The following is a 23,605-nucleotide window of genomic DNA, read 5'->3' on the forward strand; positions in this document are numbered from 1 at the left end:
AAGTAATTATTTTTAAAAATTGGGGGCTGAGCCTGGTGTGGTGGTACATGTCTTTAATCCCTGCAAGTGGGAAGCAGAGATAGGATCACTGTGAGTTTGAGGCCATCCTGAGACTACACAGTGAATTCCAGGTCAGCCTGAGCTAGAGTGAGACCCTACCTTGAAAAATTAAAAAGAAAAACAAACAAAAAAATTGGGGGCCAGAGAGATGGCTTAGCACATAAGGAACTTACCTACAAAGCTTAATAACCCAAATTCAATTCCTTGTGCCCATGTAAATCCACAAGGTGGCAGATGCATATGGAGTTTGTAGTGGCTGGAGACTGCCCATTCAATCTGTCTTCTCTCTCTCTCTGCTTGCAAATAAATAAATAAATAAATTTTTAAAAATTGGCCAACAGAGACCTGCACTACAAATTCCCAAGAACCAAAAGCAAAGAAATGAAAAGAGAATTTGAGACAAATCAACAGGTGTATTTTAATTTATAAAGAATAAGAACAAGCCAGAGCCTTGCTACTGAGAGAGGGGTTGTGGCCCAACAGCATCAGCATTCTCTGGGAACTGGTTAGAAACAGAATCTTGGGCCTTATTCCAGATGTACTGTGAGACAACAAGATCCCTAGGGGGCTGGAGTTGTTTGCAAAGCATTGGGCTAGCACGTTTATTAATGTAGGTTTTTGCTTTTACAACATGTTTTAATGTCGAAATAATCCCACTTAAAGAACATTTTTGCTCATCCTTTGCTCCATTTTTCCATGCCTATGCAGTGTCCACAGACAGCAATGCTCCCTTGCTGAGACTTTGGGCATCTCTTAGGAACCACAGCAGTGGACACAAGTTTGCTTCAGCAGTTCTGAAGACATCCTTTAAGCTGGATCTTCAAGCGTCCATCAGCAGGAGGTAGGCTTATGATCACTTCTGCTTTTGGAGATGATGAGCTGGTGCCCATGAAGGTTCTGTGACTCAACCAGTGGGTACCAAGCAGACAGGTATTCCAGCCCAAATGGAACTCTTGCCTTTGGGTTTTCAGTGTGAGGCTCACCTCCTTTTTATATAAGGAGGACTTTTTGCATAAGACACTTTAAGAACAAATTCATAGAACAGCTTGGGTGTTATAAATATGAACTATGCATCATGTGCAGGCCCTAGAGAATAGGAAGCTTGAGGAGAACTGTCCCTAGAGAGAGATAGCCATCCAGGGAGGACTCTGGCCGCAGTAGCAGCCCAAGCTCAATAGCATGCACTCAGGGGCCTGAAACATCTCAGAGCAGGTGCTTCCTCATAGGAACCCTACGGTTCCAGCTCTGGGTAAGAGGGTGTCCTCTAAGGACCGTCATCATCCCCAGGGAGAAGCCTGCTGATTCATTTGTTTCTTTCATAGTTGGAGACAGCTGAAATAACTGGACTCTGCTTAAACTAACTGAAACCAACTGGACTCTATTTTTCCAATGATGTGTGGTGATGCATGGTGGATTTCCTGTTTAGTTCCAACTTCCATGGAGCACAACAGAGTCACTGTATAGCTCAGAAGTGTCATGACTATACTCGGTGTTGACACCAATGTGCTTTTTGCTACCTCGTTCAATTTTAGATTTTCTCTCCCTTTCTCTAGACATGCATATCCAACGGGACATATATGTACATACTTCATGAAAGCAAAAAGATGGCGCACTTTAAAACTCCATGGGAAAAGTATTGCTTTTCTACTGTGCACATGAGCCCCTGCCCAACTAACTACTCCTACACAGTGCCGCGAACTCTCAGGGACTCAAGGTTGAGGATGTGTTGGGTGTTCCGACTGCCCCACTGCACCCTGCTCTGCAGCCCGTGTAGTTAGGGGGCTTGTCCTAAGGCAAAATCTACCAAGCATCCTAATGAGCAGAATGGCACAGCAGGAATGTATGCGCATATCTGACATAGTTTCTTTTCTTAGGAGCAGCCCTTTGGCTATGACCCCTGCCCTCCCCAAGAAGGAGGGAGTATCCAGAGAAGCCGCCTTTGTTCCCCTAGTGCCCCAGGGGCCTGCCCTGCTCCGCGTGGGCCCGAAGAAGCCCTGCAATTTCCATGTGGGTGGGTGAGTTCAGAACCGTGGACAAAGCTGTGCGGCCAGCCTGTAGGGGAGAAAGAAAAAGAGAATGAATTTCAGCCTTCCTGCCTCTGGTCCCGAGGGAAGAGGAGTGGGGGTCACGCAGAGGACATTCCAAGCCAGAGACTCCAGGAGGGGACTTGATTCAAATGGCATGGGGATCATGAGAAACGGAGGTGGCAAGACACAAACAGAAACGCCCTCACTTCTGGGAAACATACAAGGAGTTACCTATGAAAGTTACATACTTTCAAAGCTTGAAGAAAACAAACAAACAAACAAACAAAAAAAAAAACCAAACAGGAGCCGGGCATGGTGGTGCACGCCTTTAATCCCAACACTTGGGAGGTAGAAGTAGGAGTATTGCCGTGAGTTCAGGGCCACCCTGAGACTACAGAATGAATTCCAGATCAGCCTGGGCTAGAGTGAGACTCTACCTCGAAAAACAAAAAACAAACAAAAAGGAAAAACAGCAATAGCCTTCCCTATTCCATCCCACAGATCAAAGTGAAAACATCGTTCTGGTGTATCTGGACAAGTTTGCTGTTGATTTTAAAAAGGAATTGAGGGCTGGTGAAGATGGCTTAGAGATTAAGGCGTTTGCCTGCGAAGCCTAAGAACCTAGGTTCAGTTCTTCAGTACCCACATAAAGCCAGAAACACAAGGGGGCGCATGCGTCTGGAGTTTGTTTGCAGCGGTTGGAGGCCCTGGCGTGCCCATTCTCTCTCTCTCTGCCCTTCTCTCTATCAAATAAATAAAACATAAAGCACGAATGGAAGAATGGATGGGTCTTGACTGCATTTATGCTAGAAAACCTCTCAGTTGTTCCAGTCTTCATGGCTCATAGGTTCCCTTTGGGCTGTTAAAATATGTCATCATGCATTAACAATCTCCCTCCTATTGAACACCATGTTGTTTCCAAGCCTCCACCATCATAAACTTACTGCAAAATGTATTTTCCCATTTTAAATTATTTCCTTGGGAGTGGAACTGCGCTCACAGCATGCGATACTTGCATTGATACCCCTTGACTCGCCATGAGGTGGCAGCACTTTTCCCACTGAGCGGCTGGCTTGCAGGGAGGGAGCTGCGGTCCTGCAGAGAGCTCTCTCCAGGCTTGTGGTGGTTTGATTCAGGGGTCCTCCATAAACTTAGGTGTTCTGAATGCGAGGTCCCCGCTGATGGAGATTTGGGAGTTAATGTTTCCTGGAGGGAGTGTATTATTGGGGGCGGGCTTAGGGGTGTCATATCCAGTTTCCTCAAGCCAGTGTTGGCACACTCTCCTGTTGCTGTGATCCACCTTATGTTGGCCAGGGGGTGATGTCCACCCTCTGCTCATGCCATTGTTTTCCCCTGCCATCGTGGAGCTTCCCCTCGAGCCTGTAAGCCAAAATAAATCTCTTTTTCCCACAAGCTGCTGTTGGTTGGGTGATTTCTACCAGCAATGCTGAACCTGACTGCAACAAAGCTGCTGGCTATGTATGCAGAGATGAGGGAAAGGCCCATGGGGCTGGTGCTGAAGATGCTGAGCCCCAACAGGACAGCCAGACTATGAGCGGACCCATTCCCACAACCAGAATCCTGAACTCTATACATTTTTTTCCTTTTTGGTGATTTACTTGGTAAAACCTCACCTGAGGTATCTACACTCTTTTACTGACCTCGTGTTGCTGTTTATACATCTTGTTGCAGAGCATGAATGGTTGGAAAGGGTAGGCCCCCCACTTCCCACTGCTGTCTCTTCTGTATATCGGGAGAATCACTTCCTGCAGCATGGAGGCTCTTTCACAGAAGCAGGTGGGAAGTGTTCACACTCAGCTTCACATTCTTGGGGCCTGGCCCTCTGCACCAGGATGGGAGCCAGCTGTGGCTGAGGCTCCACAGGGTAGAATGACTAGGGTGAGGTGAAAAGCGGGGAGCTGGAGGACAGAGGGAGCTCAACAGGAAGGAGACCCATTGCAGGCATGTGAGGTGCCTGTTGGGAGATATGGAACAGACAGGAATGAAGTGGCATTTCAGAGGGACCCAGAAGATGGCATGTTGGTTTCGCCACAAAACATACAATGTTCTTTCCTCAAATTGACTTCATGGCTCCTTAGACTTCCCCCATCTTTTTTCTTTTGTGGAGGCTGTGACTTGTTACATGCCCCATGCTAGCCTTGAACTTGCTGTGTAGCCCTCCCTGGAATTTTCTTTGGGGACTGAATCTGAGGTTACACGATAAATTCTAGATTCTGAGAGCTCAGGTGCCAGTATAGCCTGTCCAGGTTGCATCCCAGCGTCTGGCTCTGCCTGACCTTGTGTAGCTTTCAGTGCTGTTGAAAGGTGGACTGTGCAGACAATACAAAATAGTGCTAAGGTCAAGTTGATGAAGAACCCAAACCAAGCCATTTAAAAGCAGGGAGTCCTGTGGCGCCTGCTGGGGGAGAGGCAGGGCTGTGTTCCTTGCTGGTGAAAGGCCCAAGAATTCAGAAGCTCAGAAATACTATCACGCTCCAAAGGGAGCTTAAGCAGGCCACCTGCATACCTCAAACTCCAGGTTTTACTCTCTGTCAGAAGCAAGTAAAGAATCCCTCTTCTCATTTTATCAGAGCCCACTCCTAATATAAAACTAGGTAAAAGGGCATGAGATAGCCCTCAAGGATGGGAAATGAGTAATGAAGTGAACCACTTATTTGGTTTCTGTAAATAGCCTGCACCATAAGCCTTAATAGCCCACACTGTAAGCCTTAGTAACTCGCACCATAGGCTGTAGCAGCCTGCCTCAGACCACCAAGGTCATAGGAGGCTGATACCATACTCTGTTCCCCCCACCTAAGGAATTGCACAAGTGCTGACCTCCAAGGTCACAGGAGACTGATACCACACTCTGCTACTCCCACCCAAGGACCTGCGCAAACGCTGACCACCAAGGTCATAAACTAATTGGCTTAGAAACTATGGGGTGGCACCAACTGACTGGCTAACACCCTGCGGGGCTCCTAATATTAGAAAATGATTGGTCTAAGGCACAGGCTTTGTTAGAAACCCTATAAAAACTACCCCATTCCTGCATTCGGGGCTCTGCAGTCCTCTACCCCTGTGCGGTGTACGACTGTGGGCCCCAGCGCGCTTGGAATAAAATCCTCTTGCAGTTTGCATCAAGACCGCTTCTCGTGAGTGAGTGATTTGGGGTGTCGCCTTATCCGGGCAGAGCGTGGGGACCCCCTGTGGGGGTTTTTTCCTACATTGGGGGCTCGTCCGGGATGTGAAGGCCCCCACACACACCCGAGAACCGACTTGGAGGTAAGGGGGCCCCTTCTGGAGTGAGTGTGTGCCGGCCGGTGTTTGTGTTCTGAGTATCTGGTTTATGGGACGCGCGCTTTGTGCCGGCCGGTGTTTGTGTTCTGAGCCTCTGGTTTCTGGGACGCGCGCGCTTTTGGCTCAGTCTGATTTGCAGCCGTCCTCTAGGGCCGTAAAGGACCAGAGGACCGTGATCAGCAGACGTGCTAGGAGGATCACAGGCTGCCACCCTGGGGGACGCCCTGGGAGGTGAGGAGACCCAGGGACGCCTGGCAGTCTCTTATACCCAGTCAGAAGACCGGGTGCTGTTATTAGAGCGGAGGCTTCCTCCTCCGCGGCCGTCCGATTCTTTTGCCTGCTTGTGGAAGACGCGGACGGGTCGCTGGTATCTGGATTTGTTGGTCTCAGTTGTGTGTGTTGTTGTTGTTGTTCTTTGTGTCTTTGTCTATAGTTCTAAGATGGGACAGACGGTGACGACGCCCCTTAGCTTGACTCTTGACCACTGGACTGAAGTTAAAACTAGGGCCCATAATTTGTCAGTTGAGGTTAGAAGGAGACCCTGGCAAACGTTTTGTGCCTCTGAGTGGCCAACTTATGAGGTCGGATGGCCACCAGAAGGAACCTTTAATTCTGAGACTATTCTGGCCGTTAAAGATATTTTTTTTTCAGAGTGGACCAGGCTCCCGTCCCAACCAAGAGGCTTATATCCTCACCTGGAAGGATTTGATGGACAACCCCCCGCCGTGGGTCAGGCCGTGGCTGAATAAACCCAGGAACTCAAGCTCCAGAGTCCTGAGTCTTGAGAATGCAAAATGAAAAAAAAAAAAAAAAAAACCCTCTCCTCCCCATCGCATCTACCCTGAGATCGAGGAACCTCCTCCGGCTTGGCCGGAGACTCAGCCTGCCCCTCCCCCCCCTTATCTAGTCCCGGGAGCTGAGAGAGGGCTTCTCGCCCCTCCCGAAGCTCCACGCTCTGGCGTGACTGCTCCGCCCCTCGCCCCTCCCGAAGCTCCACGCTCTGGCGTGACTGCTCCGCCCCTCGCCCCTCCCGAAGCTCCACGCTCTGGCGTGACTGCTCCGCCCCTCACCCCTCCCGAAGTTCCGCCCTCCACCCTTCCCACACCTCCGCCTCTTGCCCCTCCCATGCCTCCGCCTCTCGCCCCTCCCGAAGCTCCACGCTCTGGCGTGACTGCTCCGCCCCTCGCCCCTCCCGAAGTTCCGCCCTCCACCCTTCCCACACCTCCGCCTCTTGCCCCTCCCATGCCTCCGCCTCTCGCCCCTCCCGAAGCTCCACACTCCGGCGTGACTGCTCCGCCCCCCTTCCTCCCAGAGCCTCCACCCCCAAGCTTGTCCGGGCTTAGCCGGAGACTCAGCCTGCCCCTCCCGAGCTCCTAGAAATGGGAGGGCCAACTGCAAGGACGCAGAGCCGGAGAGATGCTACCCTGGAGGGAACAAATGGAATTGTAACACTGCCGCTACACGAGGCAGATCCTCCCATGCTGGGGGGCCAACTACAACCCCTCCAATATTGGCCTTTTTCCTCTGCAGATCTTTATAACTGGAAAGCTAACCATCCCCCTTTTTTCAGAGGAACCCCAACGCCTCACGAGGCTGATGGAATCTCTTATGTTTTCTCATCAGCCCACCTGGGATGATTGCCAACAGCTGTTGCAGACTCTCTTCACAACCGAGGAACGAGAGAGAATTTTAATAGAGGCCAGAAAAAAAAAAAATGTCCCTGGGGCCGATGGGCGACCCACGCAGCTACAACATGAGATAGACATGGGGTTCCCTCTGACTCGCCCTGTTTGGGACCACAATACGGCTGAAGGTAGGGAGAGCTTAAAAATCTATCGCCAGGCTCTGGTGGCGGGTCTCCAAGGTGCCTCCAGAAGGCCCACCAATTTGGCCAAGGTAAGAGAGATGATGCAGGGGCCAACGGAGTCTCCCTCAATGTTTCTTGAGAGGCTCATGGAAGCATTTAGGAGGTTCACACCCTTTGACCCCACCTCTGAGATTCAAAAAGGCTCAGTAACATTAGCTTTCATAGGACAGTCAGCTCCTGATATCAGAAGGAAACTTCAGAGATTGGAGGGATTACAGGAAGTTGAGCTACGTGATTTAGTAAAAGAGGCAGAAAAGGTATATTACAAAAGGGAGACAGAAGAGAAAAAGGAGCAAAGGAGAGAAAGAGAGAGAGAAGAACGTAAAGAGAGACATGAGAAAGAGAAAAAAGAAAGGGACAGTGGTAGAGAAAAAGGAAAAAGGAAGAGAAATTTTCACAAGTTTAGAACAGGCCCTAGGCAGATAGGGAACCTGGGCAACAGGACCCAACTTGATAGAGATCAATGTGCCTATTGCAAGGAGAAAGGACACTGGGCAAGAGACTGCCCTAAGAAGAACAGCAAAAGACCTAGGGTCCTAACCCTTGGAGAAGATGAAATCTAGGGAGGACGGGGCTCGGAGCCCCTCCCCGAGCCCAGGGTAACTCTGAAGGTGGAGGGGAAGCCAGTCAGATTTCTCGTGGACACTGGCGCTGAACATTCAGTGCTTTTGGAACCAATGGGAGGGCTAAAAGATAAAAAATCCTGGGTTCTGGGTGCTACTGGACAACGGCAATATTCATGGACTACCCGAAGAACCGTTGACCTGGGAGTGGGACGGGTAACCCACTCATTCTTAGTCATTCCTGAATGTCCAGTGCCCCTCCTTGGAAGGGACTTATTAACCAAGATGGGTGTTCAAATTTCTTTCAAATCAGAAAAACCAGAAGTGTCTGCTGGAGGTCGACCCATCACCGTGTTGACCCTCCAGCTAGATGATGAGTATCGATTATACTCATCCCCGGTAGAGCCTGCTCCTCACTGACAGGATAACGTTTGCCTCTCCTGCCATCCTCAACCCTGCTACCCTTCTGCCTGAAGAAACTGATGAGACAGTGACTCATGACTGTCATCAACTGCTGATTGAGGTAACTGGGATCCGAAAGAATCTTACAGATGTCCCACTGACCAGAGGAACATTAACCTGGTTCACAGATGGAAACAATTACATTGTAGAAGGTAAGAGGATGGCTGGGGCGGCGATAGTAGACGGAACACAAACAGTCTGGGCCAGCAGTCTGCCAGAAGGAACTTCAGCACAAAAAGCTGAGCTCATGGCCCTCACACAGGCCTTACGACTAGCTGAAGGAAAGTCTATGAACATCTACACGGACAGCAGGTATGCTTTTGCTACTGCACACATACACGGGGCCATCTACAAACAGAGAGGGCTACTTACCTCAGCAGGGAAAGAAATTAAAAACAAAGAAGAAATTCTAAGTTTGCTAGAAGCCCTACATCTACCCAAAAGACTGGCCATTATGCATTGCCCTGGCCACCAAAAAGCCAAAGATTTTATCTCAAAAGGAAACCAGATGGCTGACCAAGTGGCCAAGCAGGCTGCCCAGGGGGTCAACCTTCTGCCCATAATTAAGAAACCAAAGAACCAAAAAAGTGAGCAACGATATACCCCAAGTGACTGGCAAGAAGTCAGAAAGTTGGGCCAGTTCTCTGAAACTCCAGAGGGGGCCTGTTTTACCCCAGAGGGAAAAGAGATTCTACCTCAAGCAAAGGGACTAGAGTACGTTCAACAAATACACCGCCTGACCCATCTGGGAGCCAAACATCTACAAAAACTGCTACAGACGTCTCCTTACCATATTCTGAGGTTGCCAGAGATAGCTGACTTAGTAGTCAAGCATTGTGTACCTTGCCAGATGGTCAATACTAATCCCTCAAGAATGCCTCCTGGGAAGAGGCTAAGGGGAGACAGCCCAGGTGCTCACTGGGAAGTGGACTTGACTGAGGTAAAACCAGCTAAGTATGGTAATAAGTATTTACTAGTTTTTGTAGACACTTTTTCAGGATGGGTAGAAGCTTATCCTACCAAGAAAGAAACCTCAACCGTGATGGCTAAGAAAATACTGGAAGAAATTTTCCCAAGAATTGGGATACCCAAGGTAATAGGATCAGACAACGGTCCAGCCTTTGTTGCCCAGGCTCAAGGCGCTCGAATGGGTGAGACAACGAGCGTGGAAGCGACTCCGGGAGGCTTACTCAGGAGAAGGAGACTTACAGGTCCCACATCGCTTCCAGGTGGGAGATTCGGTCTTTGTCAGACGTCACCGCGCAGGAAACCTTGAGACTCGGTGGAAGGGCCCCTACCTCGTCCTACTGACTACTCCAACGGCCGTAAAAGTTAAAGGAATACCCGCCTGGATCCATGCATCTCACGTCAAGCCTGCTCCGCCACCGGGCCCCAAATGGCAAGCCGAGAGGACAGACAATCCCCTTAAACTCAGGCTTCGCCGTGTGGCTTCTCCTTCTCCAGCTAGGTGATGCCTCCAATCCCCATGCCCCCCAAAAGTTGACTTGACAAGTGCTTTCTCAAATGGGGGATATAATATAGACTACAACTAGGGAAGCGCCCCCCTGGACTTGATGGCCTGTCCTGACCCCAGACATGTGTGCCCTGGTAGCCGGGATAAAATTTTGGGATATCCCAGAGCTCACCCCAGAGAAGGTCTCTAGAGAAGTCCACTCTCATGTGGCAAAGCAGGCACTCACACAAGGGGTCATCTCCCAAGGTCAATATATGGCAGACAACCCGGGGTGCAGCTCTGGGCCAACCCAACGTAAGATGCAGCATACCCCATTTTATGTCTGCCCCCGAACTTCTAAACGAAGTTATGGAGGGACAAAAGAGTTCTACTGTAAACACTGGGGTTGTGAAACTACAGGCAATACCTACTGGCACCCAGCTTCCTCCTGGGACCTGATTACTGTGCAGGAAGGATTAGATGGGAAACAAGCAGTTCCTCTCAGCATCTCTTTCACCCCCCAAGGTCGAGCGTCCCGAGATTGGATAAAAGGAAAAACTTGGGGACTCAGGTTTTATATGACAGGATGGGATACGGGCCTAACCTTTACTATGCAACTTAAGATAGAGCCTCCCACCCCAAGACCAGTAGGACCTAATAAAGTTTTGGTAAAACAGGGACCCCCTAAAATGACATTACCCAAGCTCCCACCCACAGTGGCAACTAAGACCCATCACATAATAACTGCTAGAACCCCTTTGACTAGCCCACTCTCGGAAGCCCCACACGGGACAGGACAGAGGCTCTTTAGCCTAATCCAAGGGGCCTTCCTCGCCATAAACGCCGCCAACCCCAACATTACCTCTACTTGCTGGCTTTGTTTATCCTCAGGACCACCCTACTATGAGGGGATGGCGACTATGGGAGAGTTTAATATAACTAAAGAACATGATAGCCGGTGTTCATGGGGGACCAAAAACAAGTTGACTATCCCTGAGGTCTCAGGAAGGGGGACATATATAAAAAAAGGCCCCCCCATCCCACCAACACCTTTGTAATGTTACTCTGACCTATAGACAGACTTCAGACAACCAATATTTAGTGCCAGGGTATAACAGGTGGTGGGCATATGATACTGGGCTGACTCCCTGTGTTTCTACTTCAGTTTTTTAACCCATCCAAAAATTTCTGTATAATGGTCCAGCTTGTCCCCCGGGTTTACTACCATCCTGAGGAAGTAGTCATCGATGAATATGACTACCATCCCACCCGATCCAAAAGGGAGCCTGTAACCCTTACCCTAGCAGTCATACTTGGCTTAGGGATAGCTGCCGGTGTGGGGACGGGGACCACAGCCCTGGTCACGGGACCACAACAATTAGAAAGAGGGCTTGGTGAACTACATGCTGTCATAAATGAGGATCTCCAAGCTTTAGAGAAATCTGTTAGTAATCTAAAGGAGTCCCTGACCTCCTTATCTAAAGTGGTCTTACAAAACTGGAGGGGATTAGACTTACTGTTCCTAAAAGAAGGCGGATTATGTGCAGCCTTAAAAAAAAATATTACTTTTGTGTAGATCACTCAGGAGCTATCAGAGACTCCATGAGCAAGCTCAGGGAAAGACTAAAAAAGCGTCAAAGGGAGAGGGAAACTAACCAAGGATGGTTTGAGGGATGGTTTAACAAGTCCTCCTGGATAACTACTCTGCTTTCCACCCTGATGGGACCCCTAATGGTTTTGCTCCTGATGCTTTCAGTTGGGCCTTGCATACTTAATAAGATTTTTACTTTTGTTAGAGAACGAGTGAGTGCGGTCCAGATCATGGTACTTAGACAACAATATAAGGGCCTTCAAGGCAGCAGAGAGGAAGATTATGTCTAGTCTTTCTAAGTTCTAGGATTAGAACTATTGACAAGAGAAAAAGTGGGAAATGAAAGGCCCAAGAATTCAGAAGCTCAGAAATACTATCACGCTCCAAAGGGAGCTTAAGCAGGCCACCTGCATACCTCAAACTCCAGGTTTTACTCTCTGTCAGAAGCAAGTAAAGAATCCCTCTTCTCATTTTATCAGAGCCCACTCCTAATATAAAACTAGGTAAAAGGGCATGAGATAGCCCTCAAGGATGGGAAATGAGTAATGAAGTGAACCACTTATTTGGTTTCTGTAAATAGCCTGCACCATAAGCCTTAATAGCCCACACTGTAAGCCTTAGTAACTCGCACCATAGGCTGTAGCAGCCTGCCTCAGACCACCAAGGTCATAGGAGGCTGATACCATACTCTGTTCCCCCCACCTAAGGAATTGCACAAGTGCTGACCTCCAAGGTCACAGGAGACTGATACCACACTCTGCTACTCCCACCCAAGGACCTGCGCAAACGCTGACCACCAAGGTCATAAACTAATTGGCTTAGAAACTATGGGGTGGCACCAACTGACTGGCTAACACCCTGCGGGGCTCCTAATATTAGAAAATGATTGGTCTAAGGCACAGGCTTTGTTAGAAACCCTATAAAAACTACCCCATTCCTGCATTCGGGGCTCTGCAGTCCTCTACCCCTGTGCGGTGTACGACTGTGGGCCCCAGCGCGCTTGGAATAAAATCCTCTTGCAGTTTGCATCAAGACCGCTTCTCGTGAGTGAGTGATTTGGGGTGTCGCCTTATCCGGGCAGAGCGTGGGGACCCCCTGTGGGGGTTTTTTCCTACACTGGCTTTTGTTGTCCTGGGCGCTATGTAAAAATGAAGAGTGTGTGGTGACTGTTACTACCAAAAGTGTGTGGGGCCAGTCCAAGAGGACATGGATTTTCTGAAAGGGCCCCTCTGGAGAAGACAGCTGCCATCTGAGGGCTCCTCAAGCTGCAGGGAGAGGAGGGGAAGTAGAGGAGAGACCACCTAGGGAGAGCAAGCGCATAAAATGCAAATGCTTCTACAGTGCCTTGGGGAGGAAGGACCAGGCCCTAGAAGCATGCTCCTGCAGTGGTATGGGCCTGGGGTGGGTCCTAACCAGCAGCACTGCAGGCCATATAAGGACCTATCTGTGAGCTGAAGAGATAATGGGGCTTGGGCAACGTGTGTGTGTGTGTGTGTGTGTGTGTGTGTGTGTGTGTGTGTGTGTGTGTGTTTGTTAGGGCGGAGGTGTCTTACAATATGACAAGAACTCATTATGGACCCACTATATATAAGACAAAGATGAGTGAGGCATAATCTTAGTTTTTAAACTTTATTTCAGAGAGAGAGAGAGAGAATGGAGAGAGAGAATGTGTATGTCAGGGCCTTCAGCCACCTCATGCATCTGGCTTATGTGGGTCCTAGAGAACTGAATCTGGGTCTGTGGTGGTTTGATTCAGGTGTCCCCCATAAACTTAGGTGTTCTGAATGCTAGGTTCCCAGCTGATGGATATTTGGGAATTAATGCCTCCTGGAGGGAGTGTATTGTTGGGGGCAGGCTTAAGGGCTTTATAGCCAGTTTCCCCTTGCCAGTGTTTGGCATACCCTCCTGTTGCTGTGTCCCACCTTATGTTGGCCAGGGGGTGATGTCCACCCCTCTGCTCATGCCGTCGTTTTCCCCTGCCATCGTGAAGCTTCCCCTTGAGCCTGTAAGCCAAAATAAAACTCTTTTTCCCAGAAGCTGCTCTTGGTTAGGTGATTTCTACCAGCAATGCGAACCGGACTGCAACAGTAAAGTGGTACCGAGGAGTGGGATTGTTGCTAGACACCTGACTGTGTGGCTTCGGCCTTTTGGAGCTGATTTTCAAGAGGAATGTGGAAGGATTTGAAACCTTGGCCTAAGAGATGTCTTGCAGTGCTGTAAGTACAGCTTAATGGACTATTCTGGTCTGAACTCCAAGACCTGAATGCAGTAAGAACTATGGACTGTGAGGTTTGGCTTATGAGGGTGAGAAAGAGCTTTTGCCTGGACTGGGCTAGCAGTTTGTGTGAGAAGCTTGCTCTTGTGCCCATGTCCTGAGAAGTTGTGCAGGGTTGTTTTGCGTAGAAATGAACTGGTGTGTGCAGAGGAATATGGCACAGAAAGAAAAATCTTTGGGTGAACTATTGCCCGTTCAGCTGCAACTGAGAGATTACAACCTTTGAGACTGGGCTAGCTGACCTGCGCTGGGGCAACAAAAAGAATGTCGACTCTTTTGAAGGGGCCTGAGTGCTCAAGGAGTGTCCTGTTCTTCAAAGTCTGCTTTATTCCCCCCTGGATTAACAAACTGGCACCTACCTGGTATCGTGGAGTATAAGAAATGCTGGAAAGAGGGTCATTGAGTTTGCAACACGGTCTTGTGTTTTGGAAATGGCCATGGGCAGTGTGAAGCAGGTTTGTTGGTTGCCTGCATAGAGACCCCATGGGGCCATGAGGTTGAACTGTGGCTTGCAGTGGAGACCCAGTGGAGATGCTGGGACCATGAGATGGCTGCCGAGGAGCTGCTGGCCCCGATGAAGTTTCCCAGGACTGTGAGTAGCCTAGCTGGAGGGGCGGAATTGGAATGCCAGAGACTTGTTGCTGGTTAGAATTATCGGACTTGAAGTTTGTCACTGGCTAGAGTTGCTGGACTTGAAGCTACAGAGTTTGATGTTTGCCCTGGTTGTTTTAAATCTTGTATTGGTTGAATGTTTCTTTGCTATGCCCAGTGCCATCTATTGCAGTGTGAATATTTATTCTGTGCCATTATGGGTTTTTTGAGGTTATATTTTGGTATTATGGCTCAGTTAAAAAGATCTTGAACTATGGGGATGTATGAACATCATTGTGACTGATAAAAACTATGGGGACTTTTAAAGTCAGACTGAATGCATTGTATTTTACATCATGTATGGATATCAGTTTATGGGGGCCAGGGGCGGAATGTGGTGGTTTGATTCAGGTGTCCCCCATAAACTTAGGTGTTCTGAATGCTAGGTTCCCAGCTGATGGATATTTGGGAATTAATGCCTCCTGGAGGGAGTGTATTATTGGGGGCAGGCTTAAGGGCTTTATAGCCAGTTTCCCCTTGCCAGTGTTTGGCATACCCTCCTGTTGCTGTGTCCCACCTTATGTTGGCCAGGGGGTGATGTCCACCCCTCTGCTCATGCCGTCGTTTTCCCCTGCCATCGTGAAGCTTCCCCTCAAGCCTGTAAGCCAAAATAAAACTCTTTTTCCCAGAAGCTGCTCTTGGTTAGGTGATTTCTACCAGCAATGCGAACCGGACTGCAACAGGGTCCTTTGGCTTTGCAGGCATGCACCTTAACTGCTAAGCCATCTCTCCAGCCCGAATGAGGCATAATCTGTGTATCCAAAAGTTTCTTATTTGATGGATGCTTTGAACTATCTTTCCAAATAAGCCCTTACCTGGGAAAACCTTGTGGTTGGTGGTCAGGGCTTGCTACAACCCCTGTCCTTGTCTCTCTGTAGGCCCCCCAGAGAAAGGGAGTTATTTCACTGCCTTGTCTTCTAAACCTGCAGAAAATGCCAGGAGCTCTGTATCCTGATGAACTTTGTCAATGAGAAGAAACAATTTAAAACAAGAATTCTCTCAGATGTCTAAGGAAATCCTCAGAGGATCCATACTGCGGACACCTGAGCCTCCAAAGAGAGGTAACTGACTGCTGGAATGGTATGAAATTTCAACAGGACATCTCCTGTAAACAGATAGCACCAAGTATATGCCTTGGTACTTGATGGTCCCCGGTGAACAATCTACTTCTCTCCTGAAATTTCTCACCCTGTTGGAGACACTGTTACTCAAGTCACCAGAGGGATGTTAAGGTTTTGTTGCATGAAACCCCTGGAGAGATGCAAACACACAAGTAAATGTGCACTAAAGTAAAACTGCACTAATACTAGCCGGGTGAACCAATAAGTTTACTGGGGGTGACTTACAGAGCATGAAGAGGGTTTATTTATAAGAACAGTGAGCCCCTAAGGCAGCTGCTTTGATGGGGCTCCCTGTGTCAAGATTACTCCTCGGATGCTCCTCCCTCAGCTGCAGGATAGGGGCTTACTTACAGAGCATCAGGACCCCAGAGCAGCTGCACCACCCAGAAGTCTCATTCTACTCTGAAAGATGACTTCCCAGTGGTGGCTTCAAGGAACTCCTTGTCCTTGTCCAGGAGTCTGGGGACCCAGAGCATCACTTGAGTGGGCCTCACTACATTGGGATTACCCCTCAGATGCTCCTCCCTCAGTCTCCATGCAAGGGCTTACGTACAGACCATGCAGGCCCTGAAGAAACCTCTTCAGTGGAGCTCATGGTTTCTTGAACTTTTTGGTCTCTGTACTCTATCTGAGAGCCCTGTGGCTCTGAGACTTCATGTGTTCTAACTTACAGCTGGCACAGGGAGTGCCTGAGATCTCAGTTGGGGGATCAGACCTGGCATTCACTATGTAGTCTCAGGCTGGCCTTGAACTCAAGGTGATCCTCCTGCCTCTGCCTCCTAAGTGCTGAGATTAAAGGTTTGTGCCACTACGCCCAGCCTTCCAAGCAGTTCTTAATTCCTTCTCTTCCTGTGGCTTTAGTTGTCATCAGCGTCCCTGGCCTCTGCTCGTGGGATGCCAGAAGCACCCCCAATGCTGTGACAAATAGTCTCCAGACACAGGGCAAAGGCACCACACCTGAGAACCACAGACCGAATCAAGTCTGGTGGCCAGCTGGCTTCTCCCCTGCAGGCCAGTCTCCTCTTCTGAAAGGCTCCCTGACTATAGCCTCAAATGCTGAGTAGCTGCTGTGCTGGGAATTTGCTTTAGCTGTTCACCAACAGCTAGGTCTTTCCCAGAGGTCACACATGGACTTATGAACATGACAGCATTTAGGTAACCCATTCTAGACATTAGCATTCAAAGGATCAGGTCACCTACTTGAAGGCACACAGTTCCTCAACTCAGACCCAAATGCATGAATGCTGAATTTAAAGTCCATTCTTCTAACATTCACACTTGAATTGTCTAAAGTGTGACAAGCTCCTCCCCCGTGGCTTTCCTCCACCTCCAAAAAGCATGTGGCTTTCTGTGACTTTCAGTGACTACCCGAAGGATCCTGAGAGTGCTCATTTACCGTCTGAACATCTTGGCAAGCCGCCTGGCCTGACCCACAGTGTCCTTCTTGGACCTCTTCCAAGCAATATCAGTGGTCACTCCTAAGAGGCTCTAGGTCTTTAATGTGCAGGCTTGTTCTAGATTAAGGCTGGCCCCACAGGGACTTCCTCAACCCAGATCCTCTGTCTCATTACATGTTTGGGAAAAGAAGCCCTGCTCCCCCCCCCCCATCCTGTGTGAGCTTCAGGAAGGTCTGTATTCTCTGATGACCTCAGAAATGGCTGTACAGCAAAGCTGGGGTCTACAGTGGGTAGGGAGCCTTCCATCTGGGAGTGACAGAGGGACTCAGCTTGACCTGCTGATACATCTGTCTCTGGTGGCTGAGATGTGGTTCAGAAAGAGAGGCTGCCCTTGCATAGGAAGGGACTCTCTTCCTTTCCCCATGCTTTCATTCTTTTTAAATTATGTATGTTAAGTACAAAGATGTCTGCTTATAGCATTGTTGTGATGCTAAAATTAAAAACATTGGGATCATGCTTAGGTCTGAATGTCTGTTTTGAGGATTAGCAGGCTGTAGCCTTAGTAATGAATAAGAGTGAGTAAGAATGGGACAATGAGTAAAAAGTGGGGGACCTAGCATGCAGCTAGGGTGGATAATGGCCAATGCACAGATAAAGATTAGCTCCTGCAAGAGCTCCAGAAATATGACCTGTTCTAATGAACAGCATCAAGGCTATTTACTGGTGACTGGCTCCCAGATTTAGGGTCATTCGTTTAGTTGTTGGTTCAGTCACTGATTGATGGCAGGCACTCTGCTAGGTAGGAGGGACTCAGCATGGGGCCAGACTTGCCTGCTTCAGTGGGGCAGTGATGAGATAACACAGCACTTATGAGGATGAGCTTAGGAGTTAGATGGAACTGGATTCTACCAGGTGAGTATCTTTGGTGTGCACCCATGTGGTCATTCTACCTCCTCCAGTAAAATGGCAGGAGTGGAGTGGACCTCACAGAGTTGTCATAGGGTTCAAATGCTTTGGCCTATGGTAATGTGTAGTTTAGTGCTTGGCAGGGATTAGCCCCACCATACATGTTAGTTACTCTACTCTTGTCCCTCCTCATGACTGTTGTGGTGGTTTGATCCAAGTGTCCCCCGTGAACCTAGGTGTCCTGAATGCTAAGTTCCCAGCTGATGGAGATTTGGGAATTAATGCCTCCTGGAGAGAGTGTATTGTTGGGTGCGGGCTTATGGGTGTTATAGCCAGTTTCCCCTTGCCAGTGTTTGGCACTCTCCTGTTCCTGTTGTCCACTTTCTGTGGGCCAGGGGGTGATGTCCACCCTCTGCTCATGCCATCATTTTCCCTGCCATCGTGGAGCTTCAACTTTTTAGACTGGGGTAGCTGACCTGCACTGGGCAACAGGAAGAATGTAGACTGTTTTGGAGGGGCCCGAGTGCTCAAGGAGTTCCTGTCCTTCAAAGTCTGCTTTATTCCCCCCTGGATTAACAAATTGGCACCTTACCTGGTATTGTGGAGTATGAGAAATGCAGGAAAGAGAGGGTCATTGAGTTCGCAACATGGTCTTATGTTTTAGAAACAGTCACGGGTAGTGTGAAGCAGGTTTGCTGGATGCCTTCATGAAGACCCCATGGGGCCATGAGGATGAACCATGAATTGCAGTGGAGACCCAGTGGAGATGCTGGGACCATGAGATGGCTGCAAAGGAGAGCTGCCGGCCCAGATGAAGTTTTCCAGAATCGTGAGTAGCCTCACTGGAGGGGTGGAATTGGAACCCTAGACTTGTTGCTGGTTAGAATTATCGGACTTGAAGATTTGTCACTGGCTGGAGTTGATGGACTTGAAGATACAGAGTTTGATGTTTGCCTTGGTTGTTTTAAATCTTAAATTGGTTGAATATTTCTTTGCTGTGCCCAATGCCATCTTTTGCAGTATGAGTGTTTATTCTGTGCCATTATGTTTTTTTAGGGGGGATTTTTTGGTATTATGGCTCAGTTAAAAGATCTTGGACTATGGGATGTTTGAATATCATTGGGATTGATAAAAACTATGGGGAATTTTTTTTTTTTTTTTTGAGGTAGGGTCTCATTCTAGCCCAGGTTGACCTGGAATTCACTATGGAGTCTCAGGGTGGCCTTGAACTCATGGTGCTCCTCCTACCTCTGCCTCCCAAGTGCTGGGATTAAAGGTGTGCACCACTATGCCCAGCAAAACTATGGGGACTTTTAAAGTTAGACTGAGTGCATTGTATTTTACATCATGTATGCATATCAGTTTATGGGGGTTGGGGGCGGAATGTGGTGGTTTGATTCAGTTGTCCCCCATAAACGTAGGTGTTCTGAATGCTAGGTTTCCAGTTGATGGAGATTTGGGAATTAACACCTCCTGGAGGGAGCATATTGTTGGGGGCAGGCTTATGGGTGTTATAGCCAGTTTCCCATTGCCAGTGTTTAGCACATTCTTCTGTTCCTGTTGTCCACCTTATGTGGGCCAGAGATGATGTCCACCCTCTGCTCATGCTGTTGTTTCCCCCTGCCATCTTGGAACTTCCCCTCAAGCCTGTAAGCCAAAATAAACCTCTTTTTCCCACAAGTTGCTCTTGGTTGGGTGATTTCTACCAGCAATGTGAAACTGACTGCAACAACCATCATTTTACAAAGCAGTTTATTTAAGAGGCCTGCTACTGACAGCCTAACTTCAAGCAGACTGGTTTGGTAGAGTAGGCCACTCTATAAAGTAGAACAATATCATGGAAGTATTTAAAATTTTTTTTTGTTCATTTGTTATTTATTTATTTATTTGATAGTGACAAAAAGAGAGAGAGGGAGAAGGAGTGAGGGAGGGAGAGAGGGAGAGAGAGAGAGAGAGAGAGAGAGAGAGAGAGAGAGAGGGAGAGAAAATGGGTACTCCAGGGCTTCCAGCCACTGCAAACGAACTCCAGATGCGTGTGTACCCCCTTGTGCATCTGGCTAACATGGGTCTTGGAGAATTGAGCCTTGAACAGGGGTCCTTAGGCTTCACAGGCAAGCGCTAAACCACTAAGCCATCTACCCAGCCATCATGGAAGTATTTTTAGATTAATAACCATAGAGCTGACTCTAAAGTGTGTTCCTGCATCTGGCTGACCAGAGCTTTCCTGGATAGCCAAGCTTCCCCATGCAAGCCTCTACCTCAATGCCACACACAATTTTGCCAGATGAGCCTCAGAGCTAAGCCAAGCTCAGGCACATTCCTCCAGCATGGGACTGTAAAAGGTTAGGGTTGTGGGTTTCCTAGCTCTCAGGCCATAAAAATTGTCTGCCAAGTATCTCATTTAAACATTACAACAGCCTTAGGAGGTTGATTTTATTGCTATAGCCATATGGTTCTGTGAACTCTGCTGGCAGCAAGGCACTTTTCAGAACAGTCACTAAACATGCCTATAAGTCTCACCTTGTCAGTCAGGCTGCTGTTGCAGGCTGGGTGTGCCAAGAGCAGCCGTACCAGGTCCACGTTGCCTTGGCGACAGGCTAACATGAGGGCAGAGGCTCCTTCGTGGTCCTGCAGGTTGACATCTGCCTGGCAGCTCAGGAGCGCTTGGACCATGTCCTCCCGATCATGGCTGATTCCCAGCATCAGCGCAGTCTGGCCTCCCTGCACACAGAGCCACCAGGATGGGGTGAGGCCGCTGCCAGTATGAAGATGGTCAGCAAAGACTCCCCAAGGAAATGGCCATTGATGGGGTCATCCCTTTGCTTTTGGTACAGAACACATCTTTCTCTTCCTGGAAAACTTTTGCCCTCCCAAGACACCATTCAAATCCTACACACTCTTTTTTTTTTTTCTTCAAGGTAGGGTTTCACTTTAGCTCAGGCTGACCTCGAATTCTCGTTGTAGTCTTAGGGTGTCCTCAAACTCACAGCGACCCTCCTACCTCTGCCTCTTGAGTGCTGGGATTAAAGGTGTGTGCCACCACGCCTGGACTACATGCTCTTTAACACCTTTAATTTCCCAGCACACAGTTATTGCTTGCACTGTATTCCAACTCTCTCTCTCTCTGTGGGAAGTTGTTGATGGCAAGGCAGCCTTTCTTTTACTTTTTCCAGTATGGAGGATTGAATGTCCCACACTACTGAATCATATCCCAGCCAGGACTTCCCCAGTGCCTGGCACCAAGTATGTACTGATAATTGTTGATTGATGGGACCTGTGAAGGCTGAGCTTCAGCCTCCTTTCTGCTTTCACCAGGTATTTTCAGTGTAACAACACCTAGAATGCTCTTGTCTCAACCAGACCTCTGTGTGCACATCCTGTGTTTCCTTCTAACCTGTACCACTAACGATCTTGTACATTGCTATGATTTTCAGTGGACATACCATGGATTAGTCAGGCAGAGAGTCCACATTCTAGTTGGGCTGTTCAGTGTATCACCAGGTCAGGTTGGTTGCCTTTCCTGAATCTTGGTTTTTCTTTGTTTAAAAATGAATCTTAGGGCTGGAGAGATGGCTTAGTGGCTAAGGCGTTTGCCTGCCAAGCCAAAGAACCTCAGTCCAATTCTCCAGGACCCACATTAGCCAGATATACAAGGGTGTGCATGCATCTGGAGCTCATTTGCAGTGGCTGGAGGCCCTGGCATGCCCATTCTCTCTGCTTCTTTCTCTCTTTCTCTCTCAAATAAATAAATAAAAATAAAGTTTTAAAAAGGAAAAAAAAATGAATCTTAGCCAGGCATGGTGGCACACGCCTTTAATCCCAGCATTTGGGAGCAGAGGTAGGAGGATCAGGGTGAGTTCGAGGCCACCCTGAGAATACATAGTGAATTCCAGGTGAGCCTGGGCTAGAGTGAGACTCTACCTTGAAAACCAAAAAAAAAGAAAAAAAAAATTATTCCAGGTGTGGTGGTGCACGCCTTTAATCCTAGCACTCAAGAGGCAGAGGTAGGATTGCTGTGAGTTTGAGGCTATCCTGAGACTACAATACTGAATTCCAGGTCACCGTGGGCTGGTGAAACCCTACCTTGAGAAACTAAAAACAAAACAAAACAAAAAAAGAATCTTGGCTAGAGGTGTGGCACAGTAGTAGAGCACTTGCCTACCATGTACAAGGTCCTAGGTTCAATCCCCAGCACAGAAAAATAAAGAAGAATATATTTGTTTTCTTTTTCAAGATAGGTTTCATTGTAGCCAACCTGACCTGGAATTCACTATGTAGTCTCAGGGTGGCCTTGAACTCATGGTGATCCTCCTACCTCTGTCTTCCAAGTGCTGGAATTAAAGGTGTGTGCCACCATGCCTGGCCAAGAAGAATCTTATAATGATTTTTCCTGTGGGCCTCACATGACTTTTATGGGCATGAAGTGAGATAAAGGAGTCAATATAGTAATATGTGATGGTAGTTTTTCTTTTCCTTTCTTTCTTTTTTAGGTTAAACAGGGTTTATTAGAATGTAAAGCAGAAAGTGAAAGTAAGGCAGTGTCCCAAGCCGGGAGGAGTCTGGAGCAGATAGCCCGGTGGAAGTTTCTCTGATTCTAAAATGACTGTTATTTCCTATTCCCATCGCTATAGTACATATTCTTATATTTTCCTATTGTCTTTCCATATGGCTTTTCTGTATTTTGCCCTCTTAGTTCTGCTATGTTTAAAGCAGGTCAGGATTTTATTTTCATGGAACACCAGACTTTGTAAGTTTCCAAGAATAAGGCAAGATCAATGCTTTCTCTCCTTTTGGATCCTCTGAGGGCCTAAATACAGAGTCATACATGCAAAAAGCACTTTGGACTTGTTTGCTGAGGCACCTGGAACTGCAATCTGAGTCATGTTAACCATGCCTCCCTGCCTAGAGTCCTGGGGCTCAGATAAAAGAAAGAGGATTTGGAATCAGAAAATCCTGGCTCTGCCACTCAGGGCTCTCATGGCTGTGTGCAAGCAACCTCTCTGTGCTGTCCTGATTTGGCAGGATGGGGATGAAACCTAGGTACCTAATTACGTATCAGCTGTCATTATTTCTATAAGGCTAGGGCCAGCGTACGGCAGGTGCACAGTACATGAATATGTAATTTTAGATATCTTGGGTCCCCATTTCTCTGGAACTCAGGCAGACTTCCAGTGAAGTCTGTTTACTTTTGTGGGGCACTATTACTCAGCCTAGGTCATGGTTGCTCATTTAACTGACCAACTCTGAGGTTTCCACCTCCTGTCAGCCCTCTGCCTGACTCCAGGGTTTTCCTCCCTCACCTTCCTCCTGAAACAACTCTGCACTAATCACAGAGATTAAAACAAACAAACAAACAAACAAACAAACAAACAGACTAGCTTGTCCCGAGGAGACTCCCAATTCATTCGATTTTTCCAGGTACCTCCACCTCTCCTCACTCTTAGAGGCCCCTGAAAAGCTGAATGAAATAGCTGAGGCTGGATTCACAGCCTCCTTTGGTGACCTGGGACAAATCTCTGGCCCTTCTAGAGCACCAGTTTTTCCCTTGGAAAAAGGAGGGGCTGACTTTGATCACTGGTGAGTGTCCTCTCTTGCAAGAGGACAATTTAGGAAAAAAAAAAAAAAGTCAAATCCTATTGGAAGAGGAGCATTTAAAATGAAAATACTATATGGAGTCTTCTGGAATAGGAGTTACAGGTCAATTAAAATCCTTTGAAAACCAATTAGTAATAGACTTCTGGCTAAGATGGTAACATATGAGCCATAGGCCAAAGCAGCCTAGGAGAGAAAAAGCAAAAAGCAAAAAGCAAAAAAAAAAAAAAAAAAAAAAAAAAACCAAAAAACAACAAAATTCAGCAAAATATACTCTTTTACTAAAAAGTGAGGTGTATAAGAAATTATCAATGGCAGCAGAGAAGTAGGAGAGATCCAG

General features: G+C 48.0%; 1 protein-coding gene across 2 annotated transcripts in view; it reads right to left on the reverse strand.

Moving 5' to 3' along the window:
• Positions 1–453: 453 nt before the first annotated feature.
• Positions 454–23,605, reverse strand: part of Kank4 (KN motif and ankyrin repeat domains 4) — a 96,098-nt gene continuing 72,946 nt past the window's right edge. For both annotated transcript variants that reach the window (XM_045149720.1, XM_045149719.1), the window contains 2 exons: positions 20,194–20,394; positions 454–2,112 (listed from right to left, as the gene is read on the reverse strand). In XM_045149720.1, coding sequence (XP_045005655.1) covers positions 2,008–2,112; positions 20,194–20,394 — 306 coding nt within the window. In that variant the 3' untranslated portion in view covers positions 454–2,007. The remainder of the gene's footprint in view (positions 2,113–20,193; positions 20,395–23,605) is intronic.

Source organism: Jaculus jaculus, chromosome 5 (genome assembly GCF_020740685.1).
Source record: "Jaculus jaculus isolate mJacJac1 chromosome 5, mJacJac1.mat.Y.cur, whole genome shotgun sequence".
NCBI lineage: Eukaryota > Metazoa > Chordata > Mammalia > Rodentia > Dipodidae > Jaculus > Jaculus jaculus.